General features: G+C 45.3%; 1 protein-coding gene across 1 annotated transcript in view; it reads left to right on the top strand.

Moving 5' to 3' along the window:
- USP24 (ubiquitin specific peptidase 24) overlaps positions 1-15,124 on the top strand; it is a 58,197-nt gene extending 43,073 nt beyond the window's left edge. The window contains exons 57-66 of the mRNA XM_078622477.1: positions 209-311; positions 817-941; positions 1,965-2,078; positions 2,920-2,985; positions 3,927-3,993; positions 4,471-4,549; positions 5,176-5,251; positions 5,961-6,047; positions 7,637-7,753; positions 10,431-15,124. Coding sequence (XP_078478603.1) covers positions 209-311; positions 817-941; positions 1,965-2,078; positions 2,920-2,985; positions 3,927-3,993; positions 4,471-4,549; positions 5,176-5,251; positions 5,961-6,047; positions 7,637-7,753; positions 10,431-10,487 — 891 coding nt within the window. The 3' untranslated portion in view covers positions 10,488-15,124. The remainder of the gene's footprint in view (positions 1-208; positions 312-816; positions 942-1,964; positions 2,079-2,919; positions 2,986-3,926; positions 3,994-4,470; positions 4,550-5,175; positions 5,252-5,960; positions 6,048-7,636; positions 7,754-10,430) is intronic.
- The last annotated feature ends 236 nt before the right edge of the window (positions 15,125-15,360 follow it).

The following is a 15,360-nucleotide window of genomic DNA, read 5'->3' as shown; positions in this document are numbered from 1 at the left end:
ATCGTCACTTGTGTTGGCCGTAAGCGGGAATCAAACTCGGATCGCCGGGTTCATAGTGCAGCGTATTAACCACGACAACTCCCGCTCCCCACAGCCCCATCTCTACCACTAACACTGCCGTCCTGCCCCGAACACTAACACCAGCCCCATCTCTCCCACTGTCTCTGTTATCGAAAGCTTCGTGTTAAAGGATTTTATTCTTTCGCAGAATCGTCACTGGACCATGTCTCAAACGCGAGAATTTTCTGGCCTCCACTCCTGTCTGGCTCTCATCATCCTGCACTGTGACGTCTCATCACAGGCCACTGTGGGTGAGTGAAGTCACCACCATCACAAGCAGAAGCATCAGCACACAAAGATGTTGATGCTGCTGACCACGGTGATATGGCGATCATGATGACTGAGATGATCATACTGGTGCTGCTACCGTTGATGAGTATTTGGTTGATGCTGATACAAATTTTTATTAATTTTATTTCTGATGGTATTGATCCTGCTAATGATGATGAAAATGCTTATGTGGTTGACGATGCTATTTCTGCTTCTGGTGGTGATTCTATGTTTGCTGCTGATGAGGATGTTAACTGATATTTCTGATGGTATTGATGCTGCTGATGATGGTATTACTGATTATGATGCTAATGCTCGTGGTGATAATTCCACTGATGTCTACGATTGTGCGATTGCTGATGATGCTGATGATGATTTTTTATGAAATGTGATGTTGATGATGATCCCAATATGGGTACTGTTTGCTGCTGACCATGACGCTGCTGGTCTTTGCAGTGTTGACAGTGTTTGATGTTGACGTTACAGAACCTGGCACTGCGGTCATGACCTCCACCGCTGTGGAGGCACCGCCCTCCAACGCCCTCCTCACCCTGCCTGAGGACATCGCACAACTGCTTTTCACAAACAGCAACCAGGCCTACATCAGAGAGGTGCGGAGGAGCACCGCATTACCACCTCATCATCATCGTCGTCAACAACAGCAGCGTTAACTGCAACAGCTTCATCAACATCATCAACAGCAGCTATATTAGCAGCATTAGCAAGATTAGTAACGAAAGTATCATCATCAGGGCTGTCAGGTCACACCATTCATACACTCACAAGTCGACACCCAATGATTCCCCATAGTCCATGAGCCCAGACCAGATATTTCACTTGTCGGTACCACCTAAGATGGCATAACTTGAATGCTCCTAATGTATCAATGTGGCCAATAACAATGAATGACGTGGTAATGATATTTTTATGACTAGGGTTGTCAAGTAATTAACTCTCTATTAACTTTGCATATACATTTATATGACTAAAGTTTTACCGCCTTAGGTGGTACCAATATCTGATTTGGCTCATGAACAAATGCATCAGCCCCTCCCTACTTTTCTTTGCCCTTGCACCAGGCAATATTCATACGCATGCCCTTGCACATGCAAACATGTGCACACTTCCCACACAGCCAGTGTAGCGGTGTGCATAACACACATCTGTGGCATGTAAAGCTTGACAGTGCTGCATCAATACAGGACTGTGAATTCACGTGCTTTGTGTGTGTGACACACATGCTGGTGGCTATTGTTGACTTTCCATTGCGTGATCTCATATATGTTTCCTTCCCCAGAACTTGGCAGCCTTGTAATTATCATCAATAATACTCTTACTGCCATATCATCTTTCACCTCTCCACCATTTACAATGTTAGTCCTTATTCTAATGTTATTATTGAGGATGTTGGTTTAAATAATTTTACCGTCAATGACACGAGTGATGACGGTGCTGATAATGTTGAGAATGTAAGTATGTATGTTGAACTTCTCTAGCAACGTACGTTGCCAACTGCTAATCGGAGATGCCGGATGATGCTAGTGACGACACTAATCCTGCCGGTGATGATGCAGCTGCTCATAGTGCCGATTGTGACCTAGCTGATCCTCATGCTGGTGATGATTTTGATGTAGGTCATCATCGCATTGAGGAAGCTGCCATCCATCGTCACCATCCTCATGCAGGCGCTCTGCTACCTCTGCTTCTGCAATGAGCAGTTCTCCGCCACCGTCCTTCAGCAGATCAAGGCAAGGCCGCGCTGGGGACTCGGGGAGAGGGGGGGAAATTAAGCGAGAAGCGGTTGGGGTGGGGGGGCGCACATGGGTGGCGTCAGCTGAATTCAGGTTTAACCTCGTCAGCCTAAAAACTCGATTATCCAGGTTGGCGGGGAGAGGGGTTGCCCGGATAAAACATGGAATTAGATGAGGCTATGAAAACGTATCTAATGTTTATTAAATTAGGGTAAAGGTGTTGAATGTGCAATGTTTTTTATCGCCTCTTAAAGTGACACTGATTCATTGACTCTAAGTGGGGAGCTGCTAGTCATTAAACCAGTGTCTGTAAGAGGAACATTCTTAATCCACAACCCGGATAATCTGGACAGGGAGCATTGTGAGTTGACTGTCGGTGATACAGACTTAATTCAACACTTGGTTGAAAATTACATCTGTTTTGTGTCCTGCATAGTTGCTTGCTAAATAACATTTGCTACCACATCCTGTAAAGATAAGAGTAGGTATGCTTATGTGTGTGTCTTGCAGTGGTTAGCACACTGCTACGAACCTGGTGACCCAAGTTCGATTCCTGTTCATGGTTAACCTCAGCGACCAGTATTTTAAATGTTATTAGGCCTCTCCGAGGTTGACAGCCCAAATAAAAACCGGTTCCAGTGTGTAAACATCAATACCAAACCCGTCCACTAATGTGCCATGCCGTCTTTCACAGGTGCCCGCGAACAGCACTTGCCCCAACAACCTGTTAAGTCTATAGGGGGTCTTTGTTTTTTTTTATTTTTGTGGATATGTGTGTGCTAGCGTTAGTAAGTGTATTAGTGTGTTTGTGATTGTGTGTTTGTAATTGCATGTTCAGAGCCAACTGGAGACGGCTCCACCCAACGAACTCAAGTCCATCTTCCAGTTGCTCCATGAGATTCTTGTGAGTGACATCAACACATCAGGACACATGGGTGGGTGGTCATGCTTGTGGTAGTGGTAGTAGTGGTGGTACTGTGGCAATAGTGATGATTTCAAGTATATTTTAATCAGGTGGAAACTCAAACCAGTGTCTAATTTGCAAAAGTGACCTGAGGCATTGATCTGTCAGTACGGGGTGATGATTTCTGTGTATAATCCTAGATCAGTCAGTTCCAAGTAATTTTTTAACTTGGCAAATTTGAACGCTGACACCGGCACACAATGGCCTACTCTTATGATGACGTCAAGAAGTTTTTAATGTCCACTGTGAAGCAGGATGCACGTAGTATTATGATTATTTACACCTGCAGTATTAATCGGGGGCGGCCACTGGATTCGAACCGTGAAGCTCTTCAGCAGGCGGCGAAGGTGCCCACCCCCGCTGGGCCGCGTCACCACCAAATGTTGCGCTGGTAAATGGCGTTTAATTTTGGTAGTTCAGGTGATGATGGTGATTGTGGTGGTGTTGATTTTGGTAGTTAATATCGATGATAGTATTGGGGCTATGTGGTGGGCAGCATAATCCAGTGGAACAATCCGTCGTTGAACTGTTCTTCTATATCTGCTCGTATGCGCTCCCACGCCTTCATCCTGCAATGGCTAGTGTGGTGAAGTATGTTCACATTTTTCATGACCCACACAGGCATGGGGAGACCCTTACCCTTTTGTCAGTGGACTGACAAAAGGGATGCACATGTGCATGATGATGTTGGTGTTATTGCTGATGCTGTTATTGCTGATGCTAATGCGATTGCTGATGCTAATGCGATTTCTGATGCTGTTATTGCTAATGCTAATGCTGATGCGAATGTTATTGCTGATGCTGATGTTATTGCTGATGCTGATGTTGCTGATGAAAAATGTTATTGGTGAAGCGAATGTTATTGCTGATTTTGTCTGTAGATGATCGAGGACCCACTTCAGACGGAACGCCTCAAATTCACCTTCGAGCGGGAGCGAGGGCTTCTGGGTAAGACAATGGACGCAGACCCCCACATACGTTCCAGAGAGACGAGACGTTATTTACTCACCACGGCACACTGAATTGTAGTTAAACTGTGGTCATCCTGCGGAGAGACTGGCCCCTTGATGGGAATGTGGAATTTTCACAGCTGATTCTGGGCCGAAATGGAAAGCGACGCTGTCCTGTTGTTCGGTTGATGATGAGACACTTTGACTTGACGTGTGTGTCCTTGAATGTACATGTGTGTTAACTTGTATATGTGTACCAGTGTACCTGTATTAATGTGTCTTTATTTCTCTGTATTCAAATTTGGGTTTTTGTCCCCTGCTCAAACAAGTGTGGGGTGGCACTCATCTCCACTGGTGGCCCTTGAACCAGCAGTGGAAATTCCACATTCCCATGGTGAGGGACAGTTTATCCATGGGGACAACGACTGTTGCATGCAACATGTGTATATGCGTGTGCGTGTGTCTGTGTCCACAGCCTTTATGCATCAGACCTCCACCACGGACAGCTCGCGCTGCTACCAATGCATCAAGTTCATCATGGGGCTGGCCCAGAGGTCAGAGGTCTATGTTTGGTGGAGTTAACAGTTTTAACGGTTGTGGTTTATGGTGCATTTGAATTGACTCAGCAATTGGTGGTGGTGATGGCAGAGATGGTGGTGCTGGTGGTGGAGATGGTAGTGTGATGGTGGTTGTGGTGGTGATGATGATGCTTTTAAAATGGTGTTGGTAATCATAATTGTCAAGTGTGGATGTGTTTATATGCATGTGCATGGATGTGGTGAAATGCATGTGTATGCGTGCATATTAATGGTGAGCGGTAGTTTAGCGGTAGCGCGTCGCGTTACGAACCTGGTGACCCTGGTTCGATTACCGCTCATGGCCAACACCAGTGATGATTATCTGAACCGGTCCTGGGCCTCCCATAGGTCGCTCAGCCCCAAATGGGTACCTGGTATAGTTGTGTAAACACTGCCACTCGGGAGACAAAGATGACCGAGCGTGGTGCTGGCCACCCACCCTCTCGTGTGCTGTTCCGCCCTGGATGAGTGCTCGATAACAGCACTTGCCCCAACAGCCTGTGTAAGGCTACACCGAGGATCTTTGTATTATATATGTTCATTTTTTGTACTTGGTATATATCTATATAATTTTGAAATGTGTGCATGAATATACTGCGTAGGTGTTCATCTGCCAAAGAATATTTTCGTGGTGACACCTACCATCTCTCATGGACTGTTCAGTGGCTTCAGAAGAAGGTACATGTGTATGTATGTATGTGATGGTTTCTTTGCATATCAATGTGTGTGTGGGGAGTGGTGGTCCCTTGGTATTGTGCACTGTGCTTTAAACCAAGTGGTGACCTGAGTTGAATTCCCTGCCATGGGTAATATCAGTGGCAAGTTGTTATCAGAAGTTGTCCTGGGCCTCCCCTAAGTAACCTCGACCCTAAATGACCACCCGGTGTGTTTTTTAAACTTCAGCATTGACGTTAGTGAGCCATGCCAGCCTTGATAGTTGCTCGTGAACAGAAATGGCTCAACAGACGAAATGGCTTCATGGAGAATCTTTGTGTGTGTCTGTGATGCACCAGTGGTTACACGTTAGCGTACTGCACTACGAACCTGGTGGCTTGAGTTTGATTCCTACTCGTGGCCAATATCAGTGACAAATATCTGAACATGTCCTGGGCCTCCCCTAGATCGAATGGGCCTTAAATGAATAGCTGCCTGGGTATGTAAACATAATAATTTGGGAGCCAAAGGAGGCTGAAGCGTGGTGCTCGCCACCCACCCCTTTGTGTGGCCATGCTGGCCTTAATAGGTGCTCGCTAACAGCACTTGCCACAAAAGTCTTAAAGTTTCTTTGGGGGATCTTTATTGATGTGCCAACCTACTATGTGCTCTAAAACAGGGCTCGCTTGTCCCGGCAGAGTGGAAGGGAGTTTTATTGTTTTTTTGTTCACAGATGTCAGATCAGTACTACGCTCCACAAACTGACATCTCAAACGAGACTTCTATTGGAAAAGCCTTTCAACGGACCATGTCTGCACAGGTGAGTTGCTGATGACAGGAATATCTTTATCATCATTTTCATCGCCATCATGATCATCATTATTCATTATGTTGGGCGATGGTGGCGCACGCCTGTAATCTAGCACAGTGGAGGCGAGGGTTGGTGGATTGTGCAAATGTTGAGAAGCTCCCTTCCCGTGGGTGGCGAGGAGGTGTCGTACCCTGGCTTGTCCTTCCCCCCGCACCTCCAATTAGCACGGTTGACTATGTACGGTGCGAAAGAAGTTCCACATACATACATTGCCAGAGATAGAGTGTTACTCCCCTGGCGCTCGTGCGCTTTCTCCAGGCTCTCCGGTTTCTTCTCGCATGTGTAGTGAGTCCAACTGAGTCGCAGACGTTGTCTTGGGAGCAACACTATTTATTTCAGTAACTCAACCTCACATAACACAACCTACACTCGGGTGTTGAATGCCCATTTCGCCACGCTACGGCAGAACTAGACATGGTTCGCTATGCCGGCCCGGACCACAAGCTAGGTCCCGGACCGCGTGGCTAGAGTTCTTCTTTTACCCGACGTGGATCTTCATCACCAGCAACACGAAGAACCCCGAGCCCCTCACGGGGCCCCGTTATATTGGCCTGGGCTGGGGCTGGCTCCGCCCTTCGCCCCGCCCACCTTCTAGATCTCTCGAGCTCTTCCCCGAAGGCTCCCGAGAGCTCTTCTATACCACGTGACCGCCCAGCGACCCCCGCCCACCGGTGACCCCCCTCCAATATAATCCGGTGACGTGTCGGCAGATCAACCAGCGTATCATGCCCCAACGTAACCCTGGCTGGCTGACACTCCCTCTTGCTCCCTCACCGGGAGCCCGCACCGCACACTGTACGCGGTGCCTCCGTGCTGACCAGCGCTCACGCAAGCCCCACTGGGGCTGGTACTACGCCCAGTAAGCGGTCTACACATAATGCCAACACATCCGCCATGGCTTCGTAAGCCTGACACCAGACAGTGACAATCACAGTCACTACACATGTATAAACAACCATTAATGGTCTTCATCAAACATCCCAATATTGCACCACAGAGATCGGGCAGTTGTTAGCGGCAATTCCAGTTGCCTTTCTGGTTGTGATTTCTCGCACCTCTGAATCCTTCTCTCTCTGAAACTGTGCGCATGTTACAAAGTCTAAATCATTATTATCAACAGCACCAGCAGTCTTATTTTGTTTAACATTTAGTTTAAATCGGTATTAATTTTTTTCTGTTCCGGGCACCCTTCCATCTCAGATTTTTGCTGACCATGGCACGTGTCAAATATTGGATTGATGATTGATTGAACGTCATGCATTTGCATGACGTTCAGCGTCACCAGTCGTCCACTGTTGGATGACTGCCTCCGCAAGCTGTCGCCATCTTGCTTGACCTCGCTGTGCTACAATCCATATCGCTCCTGCACATGGGCTGATCTCCATATCGCCGAATCTCCACAGTGGACGCCACCTCTGCCGTGCTTATGCCTACGGCTGTCAGTGTATTATTACTATGATGTCTATAACACTTGTTTTATTTGCAGATTATTCGCACGTGTGATTATTGATATGCTGTGATAATGTTTGTGGCTGCAGGACACACTGGCAGGCATCACAGCCCTCCTGAATGAGAAGGACGCAACCGGCACTGCGAGTGTCTTTGAGGACGAGGCCGAGGGCTCCACAGACACCACTCAGAGGGCCTCTGAACAGGTGACTCCCAGAATGTCTTTTTTTGCTTTTTCTTTACTTGGAGCTCTTTACTGGGTGGTGGTGGTGGCGGCTGCTGTGGGTAACTGTAATCCAGCACTTTGAAGGCGATGGCTGGTGGATCGCACAGATTTTGTGAAACTCCCTGTTTATGTCGAGGATGTGGTGTATCCTGGCTCGCCAGGAGGAAGGTCGTATAGCAAAAATGTGGACTTCCACCTGTTTCATCTCTGGGATAGTGTTTCTCCCTCGCAGGTGTGGATTTTCTCTGGGTGCTGTGATATCCTGCCACATGCAAACGTTCATTAATTGGCCAATAACATCTTAGTATATATAGAGGATGCCAGAGTTTTGGCATCTGCTGGTTGCCGGTTCATTGTATGGCTGCCTTCCTGGTCGCCTGTGGTTCCTCCAGCCTCTGACCCTTGCTCTTTTGTCTACCATACACCCAGCCTTGTGACTCATCAATTGTCTACCATACACCCAGCCCTGTGACTCAGACCCAGCAATGAATCGGTGCTAGCTCACGGTCACTGAAATCTATATATATAAAATCGCAAATCTGTCTGTCTGTCTGTGTGTGTGTCTGTGTGTCGCCGGACCATACGCAGTTTCATTGGACGGCGGTTGCCCCTGGCGACGGGTAGCGACGCATTCGCTGCCGGGTGGACGCCATTTTTAATTCCCGTTAAAAATATGCGCACGCATTTGTGGTATAAACTCGATATACCCAGCGTTGCCCGGGGGGAAAATACATTTAAAATCTTATGAAAACTTTCAAACATTACATACCAATGAAAAAACAACTGTGTAATTACTTTTAAACCCGACACGCCAAGAATCGATTCTCTGAATCGCAACAAAGGAATCGAAGGTTGTACATTCCTTTAGATTCGGACGATTCCCGTTTACTATAAGTTGCTTAAAGTCGATATAAACTGCTACGAACGGGAAATATCCGGCGTTGACCGGGGCAAAAATGTAATTAAAAACTCCTGAAAAAATAAAAAAATAAAATAACAATGAAAATGAAACTCTATCATTCAAAATGTAAACCCCCAACATGCCAGGAATCGATTCTTTGAATCGCACAAAGGACTAATCGAAGGTTGTAAATTACTTTAGGATCGCGCTTCCTGTTTAATATAAGTTGCTTATAGAGTTGATATAAACTGCTACGAATGGGAAATATCCGGCGTTGACTGGGGCAAAAATATAATGGTGAGGGCGGTTGTGAGTGGCGATTGTGAGTGGTGATTAGTGAGTGGTGAGGGGAGGTTGAGTGGTGAGGGTGAGTGGTGAGGGTGAGTGGTGAGTGGTGAGTGGTGAGGGTGTGATTGGTGAGGATGAGTCGTGAGGGAGAGTGGTGAGGGAGAGTGGTGAGGGTGAGTGGTGAGTGGTGAGGGTGAGTGTTGAGGGTGAGTGGTGAGTGGTGATTGGTGAGCGTGTCATTGGTGAGGGAGAGTGGTGAGGGTGAATGGTGAGGGTGAGTGGTGAGGGTGAGTGTTGAGGGTGAGTCGTGAGTGGTGATTGGTGAGGGTGTGATTGGTGAGGATGAGTGGTGAGGGAGAGTGGTGAGGGAGAGTGGTGAGGGTGAATGGTGAGGGTGAGTGGTGAGGGTGAGTGTTGAGGGTGAGTGGTGATTGGTGAGGGTGTGATTGGTGAGGATGAGTGGTGAGTGAGAGTGGTGAGGGAGAGTGGTGAGGGTGAATGGTGAGTGGTGAGGGTGTGTATATATGTAAGGTTATTAAGAAATATATTTTTCACCCGGGCAACGCCGGGTACTTATGCTAGTTACCGTTATAAATCTGGCATGGCCATTATGATCTGACATAACCATCAGGATAGTATTTTGTGTGAGTATAAATTCGCTTTAAATCTGTTTGTGTTTTCGTGTTGTATGAGTGGAGAGCAGTGGCACAGCAGTTAGCACACTGTGCTACGAATCCCGCAAACCCGAGTTTATAGACGCAGAAAAGCACATCGCATTATAATTGCTAATCCATAAATGCACATCAATTAGATGTATTAGTTCATTTGATAGTGTATTGACATCTTCTTGGTTCTTTCGGTAAAGTCACGTAGAAGGGAAGTAATAAAATAATAAAGAACCAAGAAGATGAATCCCTGCAGTCACGAAAGCTTTAAATCGAAGTGTATTGACAGTGGTGCACAAGCACAAATAGCCCAAAAACTCAACACATCAATAACACTGCATTTAAGAGAAAACATAATAGGCGACCTATCACGCAAGCCCTTTTGAACCCATGTGCTTAACCTTCAACAATGCGAGTTTGACACCAATGAAGGTTTGAGAGCAGAATGAAGTTCAAAAGAACTCACAAACAAACACCTTGTGAAAGACCCAATGCAGAAGATCTTCCATGGAGCTCATGGTCAACCCTAAACCGCATCCGCACAAACCATGGCAAATACGGATACCCGATGCACAAATAGAAAATTAAAACCTTCTTCAGTGCGCGCGACTGTGGTCTTCCGGAACAGAGCAACATATAACGACGCAATGCCCGATCCACAAATTTGAAAGAGACATCAAAGCGATATTACAACTCCGCTTCTCCTGACGTGGTTATCTGGCTTGACCACCTGCATCTGCTGATGGTGATGATGGTGGTGTGTGTGTAAATATATCTTCTGTCTGCATTTTTGTTCTTTTCAGACTCTGGGTTCCCCTATGAAAATCGGTGACACGGACATCACCGACATTGATCCCTGATCGCCTCCCTCTCCCTCCCTGGCTCGGGAACGCCTCTCTCCGAGTCCCGCAACTCATTCACAGGAGGGTGTTGCCTCGGCGTGTCCGCCTACTGCCTTACCGAGTTACATTCAGCTTGAAAGCCCTCCACGGAGGAGAGACACTGCACAATAACTCCACTAAGACAGAGAGGGTGGCAGCATAGTTTTGTACTGCCCAACAACAGCAGATGGAAGGCTGTGTTCAAAGTCAAAGTAACATAAATAATCATGATCTGGATAATATTGTCCTGTGGATAAACTGACCCCTGGCCATAGGAATGTGGATTGTCTGCTCTGAGGCTGCCAATCGACGTGAGTTGCTACCCCTTGGGGAGACACCCAGGGCTTGAACGTAGGCCTTCGGTGTCTCTGACTAGGCCATCATGAACCACATGAGAGAGCCATCCAGACATCGGGCTTAATTGAGCAGGAATAGGAAACTTAATAAATAAAACATATATAATTAAAGTGACTATTTTCTGCTCCAATTTGTGTCCAACTTGTGGTACTCATCTTCATTGGTGGCTCTAAGCCAGAGATGCAAATTCCACATTCCCAATGCCAGTGGTCAGTTTTTGTCCATATGATGGTCACAGTTTTTGATTGAAAAAGTGGTGCTTCTCATTCTATAAACCCCTGGAGGGATGACGACGATGATGAAGGAGATGATAATAATGATGATGGGCTGGGGATTTGAAGTCACAATCTCCCAACTCCTTGAGTCGTGTTGCTCTGACCCCAGAGACACCCGACTGGAGTATATCAAAACAGTCAAATTATTCAAATTAAGTGCACATTTTTGCAATGAAATCGCAGCTCTGAGCCTTGCAAAGGGCCTCTCTTGCCTTTAAAACTAAGCGATTTACCGCAAACCCTAACATCGACGTGCCTTTAACACAAATACTTTTCAAATGGAAACACAAAAAATTGCCAATTTCTTTTTTCATTTGACCATCGCGTTTTGGTTTGCTATTTTTACAAACATTTGTCAATTTTTCCTTTTTTTTTCCTTTTTGTTTACTTTCCAACATTTCATTTTGCCGCTATCTGGTGCTGCTTTGGTTTCCGCATATTTTTCGTTGGGGTTGTCGCGTTTCCGTTTGTTATTTTCAGCTTTCGATTAAAGAAAATTCATCGTCAAACATCGCACTTGGTGCTAAGCAGATTCAATGACAGAATTCCTAAGAGCAGGCATTTAAACCACACCACTCCATTCTCAGGCACCCAGGCATTGACGTCTGGAATTAGTGTTGAATTTTAACCTGGTTTAATGTTTTCAATATTAATGGATCAATTTCTTTTCCCCCAATTTCATCCTAATTTTGCATTCGGCGTCATGAAACAGAACTGACATAGAACTCTCAGCAGATATCACAGAACTATTTCAGGAATCTCCTTATCCACCAGAGAAGAACACCTTTTTCACCTGAAAGAGAGAATTGTCCATCACGTGAAAAGGTAAACTGATCGTTTTAACACTGATTTGGAATTTAACCATCGTGAGTGCCAAATAAAAAATGTTTATGGTTTTTTTCATACAGTTATTGGTGACCAGGCTGAAACCAACAACTCGCTACAATTGAAAATCAAGCCTATTCACAGAGGGGGGGGGGGTGACTGGTTTCCAACCCAGGAGTCCAGTGATGGCAGCTCTCAGCCCTTTGACTTGTGAGCCACCTGAATTCCAGACGTTTTACCCGTTGATGTCCTTCAGCGGCTATCCTACAGTTCAGTTTCATGTTCTCCCTGATTTCGACTGAATGAGTCCTCACGGCTGAACAATGACTAAAATTGCATTCAACCCAAATTCATTTATTTTTTTGTTAAACCAATCTGAAGCCTTAAACTCATGACCAATGGCAACCGGGTGTGCTCATGGCTGGTGCTGGTTCACTTCCTCTGACATAACCATGATGAGCCTCCTCAGGGAGAAAGATGTTGCATTCCCACAACAGTTGGCAACTCGGCTATTACAGGAATGATCTGACACGGCGCGGCCCTTGCCCCAAAACATGGCTCCATGGATTCGATTCCTCCCCATCCCCCCCCCCTCTCCTCTCTCTACGGACAGAGGGAAGCAGTCATTATTTTGGAAATGTTCTGCCGTGCCTATTTTTAACACAATCGTGAAGTTAGTTTAATTCGAGAAATGCCATTCACGGCATACATCGCTTTTTTTTCCATTACCCCTGTATGTGTCACAGCTGTTTACCAGGCCCGCCCATCTGAAGCGTGGGTAGCTTGCTCAGCCAAGCAAGCTACACAGCCCAGATTGCGAGTCGCACGGACCGTGTTCAGCTTGGTGCCGGCTTTTATTGGAATCCGAGCGTCAGCCCAGTTGTCTACCGGGCACGTGGGGTTGTTTTTGTTGTTGTAAACTGGCTGTGGGCACGCAGCAAGTGACCCCAAACTCGAGGAGTCGGTTGAACCCATGGTCTTGTCGGTGCTGGCTCGGTTGCAGCGTTTATAATTTAAGGTTTTAACCGAGGACTCTTTTAAAATGTTTTTTTTCACAACCCCAACTTTGGCAGGTATATTTTATTTTAAATCTAGCTATTCAATTGTTTAAAGATTCCAGAGTGTGGCACAAGTTTTAAATTGATTACATTTAACATTTACACACCCAGACAACCTTTTCCTGAGAATGGAGTAGCAATGTTCTGATGGCCTCTTGGATTGTTATCGACAAACATTTGTCTTAAAGCTTTGAGATTAATGTTTTAAAGAATTTTGTGGTTTAGGGTGTGCATGTTTGCTGTATACGCGTGCGTGTGTTGGGGTACGCAGCGGTTTGAAAACTGAGCGATGTTCCCAGTGACCTGGGTTTGCTTCCTGACTGTTGATACCAAACAGTGGAAAGTGGTATCTGTAACTGCCCTGGGCATCCCCCGAGGTCAACTTCGCCTTAAATAAACACCCGAGTGTGTAAACCATCAGCACTGTGGAGAGAAGATCAGAATCGGAATCTTTATATAGACTGCAGGAGGAATCCGATTGGCTATGAAGCTCTTTCTTTCACGGATGTCCAGGATGGGTGGGTCCGCAATGATGGGGTCAGGCATTGGTGCTGGCTGCACTACCTCCATGTTCGCCATGCCGACCTAAATAGGTGCTCGCTAACAGAACTTACTCGAACCAGTCTGAGGATAATTGGGGGATTTTGTTCTTGTAAAGTGAAAGTATACGAGGGTGTACCATCTGTGAGTATGTATAGGAGCATGTGTCTGAATGTATGTGTGCATTTACATGTTATTGAGTATGGCTATGCTAATTGGTATAAATGAGTATATATTGGTACATATATTGGTATATATCTATATAGTGTGTATGTAATATGGCTGAGAACTGTAATGAATGTGTGGATGTATAGTTGAGGATGTGTTTAGAGTGTGTGTGCATGAATGTGTGTTTTTGTATTTGATTGTTTACGTATATGAATATTTGGAAGTATGTATATGAGTGTGTGTAATGTACTATATATGTGCAAGTGTGCCAAATTTTGCATATCCCTTAAACCCAGTTTTAAACTGCTTTTAGTGCCAAAGACCCATTTTCAGCCTTTTATGCCGATGGGTATTTGTCAAGATCCAGATCTGGCTTGCGTTTAAAATTCAATCTCCTAAAATTGATATAATCTCATTAATATATATATTGACTTTTTATTTTAGCCATTTGAGGGCCAATTGAGATATATTATCTCTTGTGATTGACATACTTTAACCAGGTGGGAGTCCATTGAGAGTGATTCAATGTTGCGATTAACATCCTTGAACAGGTGAGAGCCCACTGAGATTGATCGTCTCTTGTGATTGAATTATTGATTCATGCGAGGGCCCATTGAGATTCATTATTTTGTGACGAGAGCCTCATGAGATTTATTCTCTCTTGTGACCGACGTCCTTTAACCAAGCGATAACTTTTTCGAGTTCCATTATCTCTAGTGATGAACACCCTTTATTTAACCAGGCGACAGTCCACTGAGATGTATTATCTCTTATGATTGACGTCCCGTAACCAGGGGAGAGCATATACGTTATTTCTATCTTTCGGTCCGGTTGTTGAATCTTTATCTTAACTGAAACGGCTGTGATCGTCAATGCGTGAACATTTAAGCCAACTAACGTGGCTGAAGCACAAATTGCTCAACTGTTTTTTTTTGGTATAAATATGCAAAAAGTGTAACCAACTGAATTTGTTTTTACGTTTTATTAATTTTAAAGTTTATTTAGGACTTGGCTTTTCTGCAGAAAATTTAATTGTCTCTGGTTTGCGTCGCTTGCCTTTTTCACATTTTAATTATGGATGTAAAGCGTTGTTTATAGGCTTTGGGGGACTGGAGTGGATGAATGTAATTTACTTTAGGGGTTTAACAAATAAAGCGTTGGTTAAAAAAACAGCCTTAGTCTGGCTCTATAAACTATAAAGCTGTCCTAAGCCTGGCTCTATGAACCCTAAGCTCGGGTCGCAACCAAAATAACAAGAAGAGACATGTTTTTGTTCGAATTCGGTGAAAAAAAAGTGCTACGCTGTCTTATAAAACAGATCGACGTACTTGGTGATGTTGCTGCTGCGTTGGCAGCGGTGCACAATTAACAAATAAACTCAACACACCCGTCACTCACACTGTGGCCTTTAAATTAAACATTCCATGGGCGACGTTCTACGCAATGGACCTTCTTACATGCCATGAAATGCCGTATGACCCAACACATCGTCTGTTATAGTTCGTCCTTTTATAGCAGTGTTATTGACATGTGTTGATACACCGGTCATGTGATAGAACAATTCAGCTCGTCTTGACATTTCAGGCAATATTGTACTTGTGCAGTTTAGGAAACGTAGTTGCGATTAAA

The sequence above is a fragment of the Lampetra planeri genome, chromosome 3 (genome assembly GCF_965212315.1).
Source record: "Lampetra planeri chromosome 3, kcLamPlan1.2.h2, whole genome shotgun sequence".
Taxonomy (NCBI): Eukaryota; Metazoa; Chordata; class Hyperoartia; order Petromyzontiformes; family Petromyzontidae; genus Lampetra; species Lampetra planeri.
This window is presented reverse-complemented; position numbering and strand designations above follow the sequence as displayed.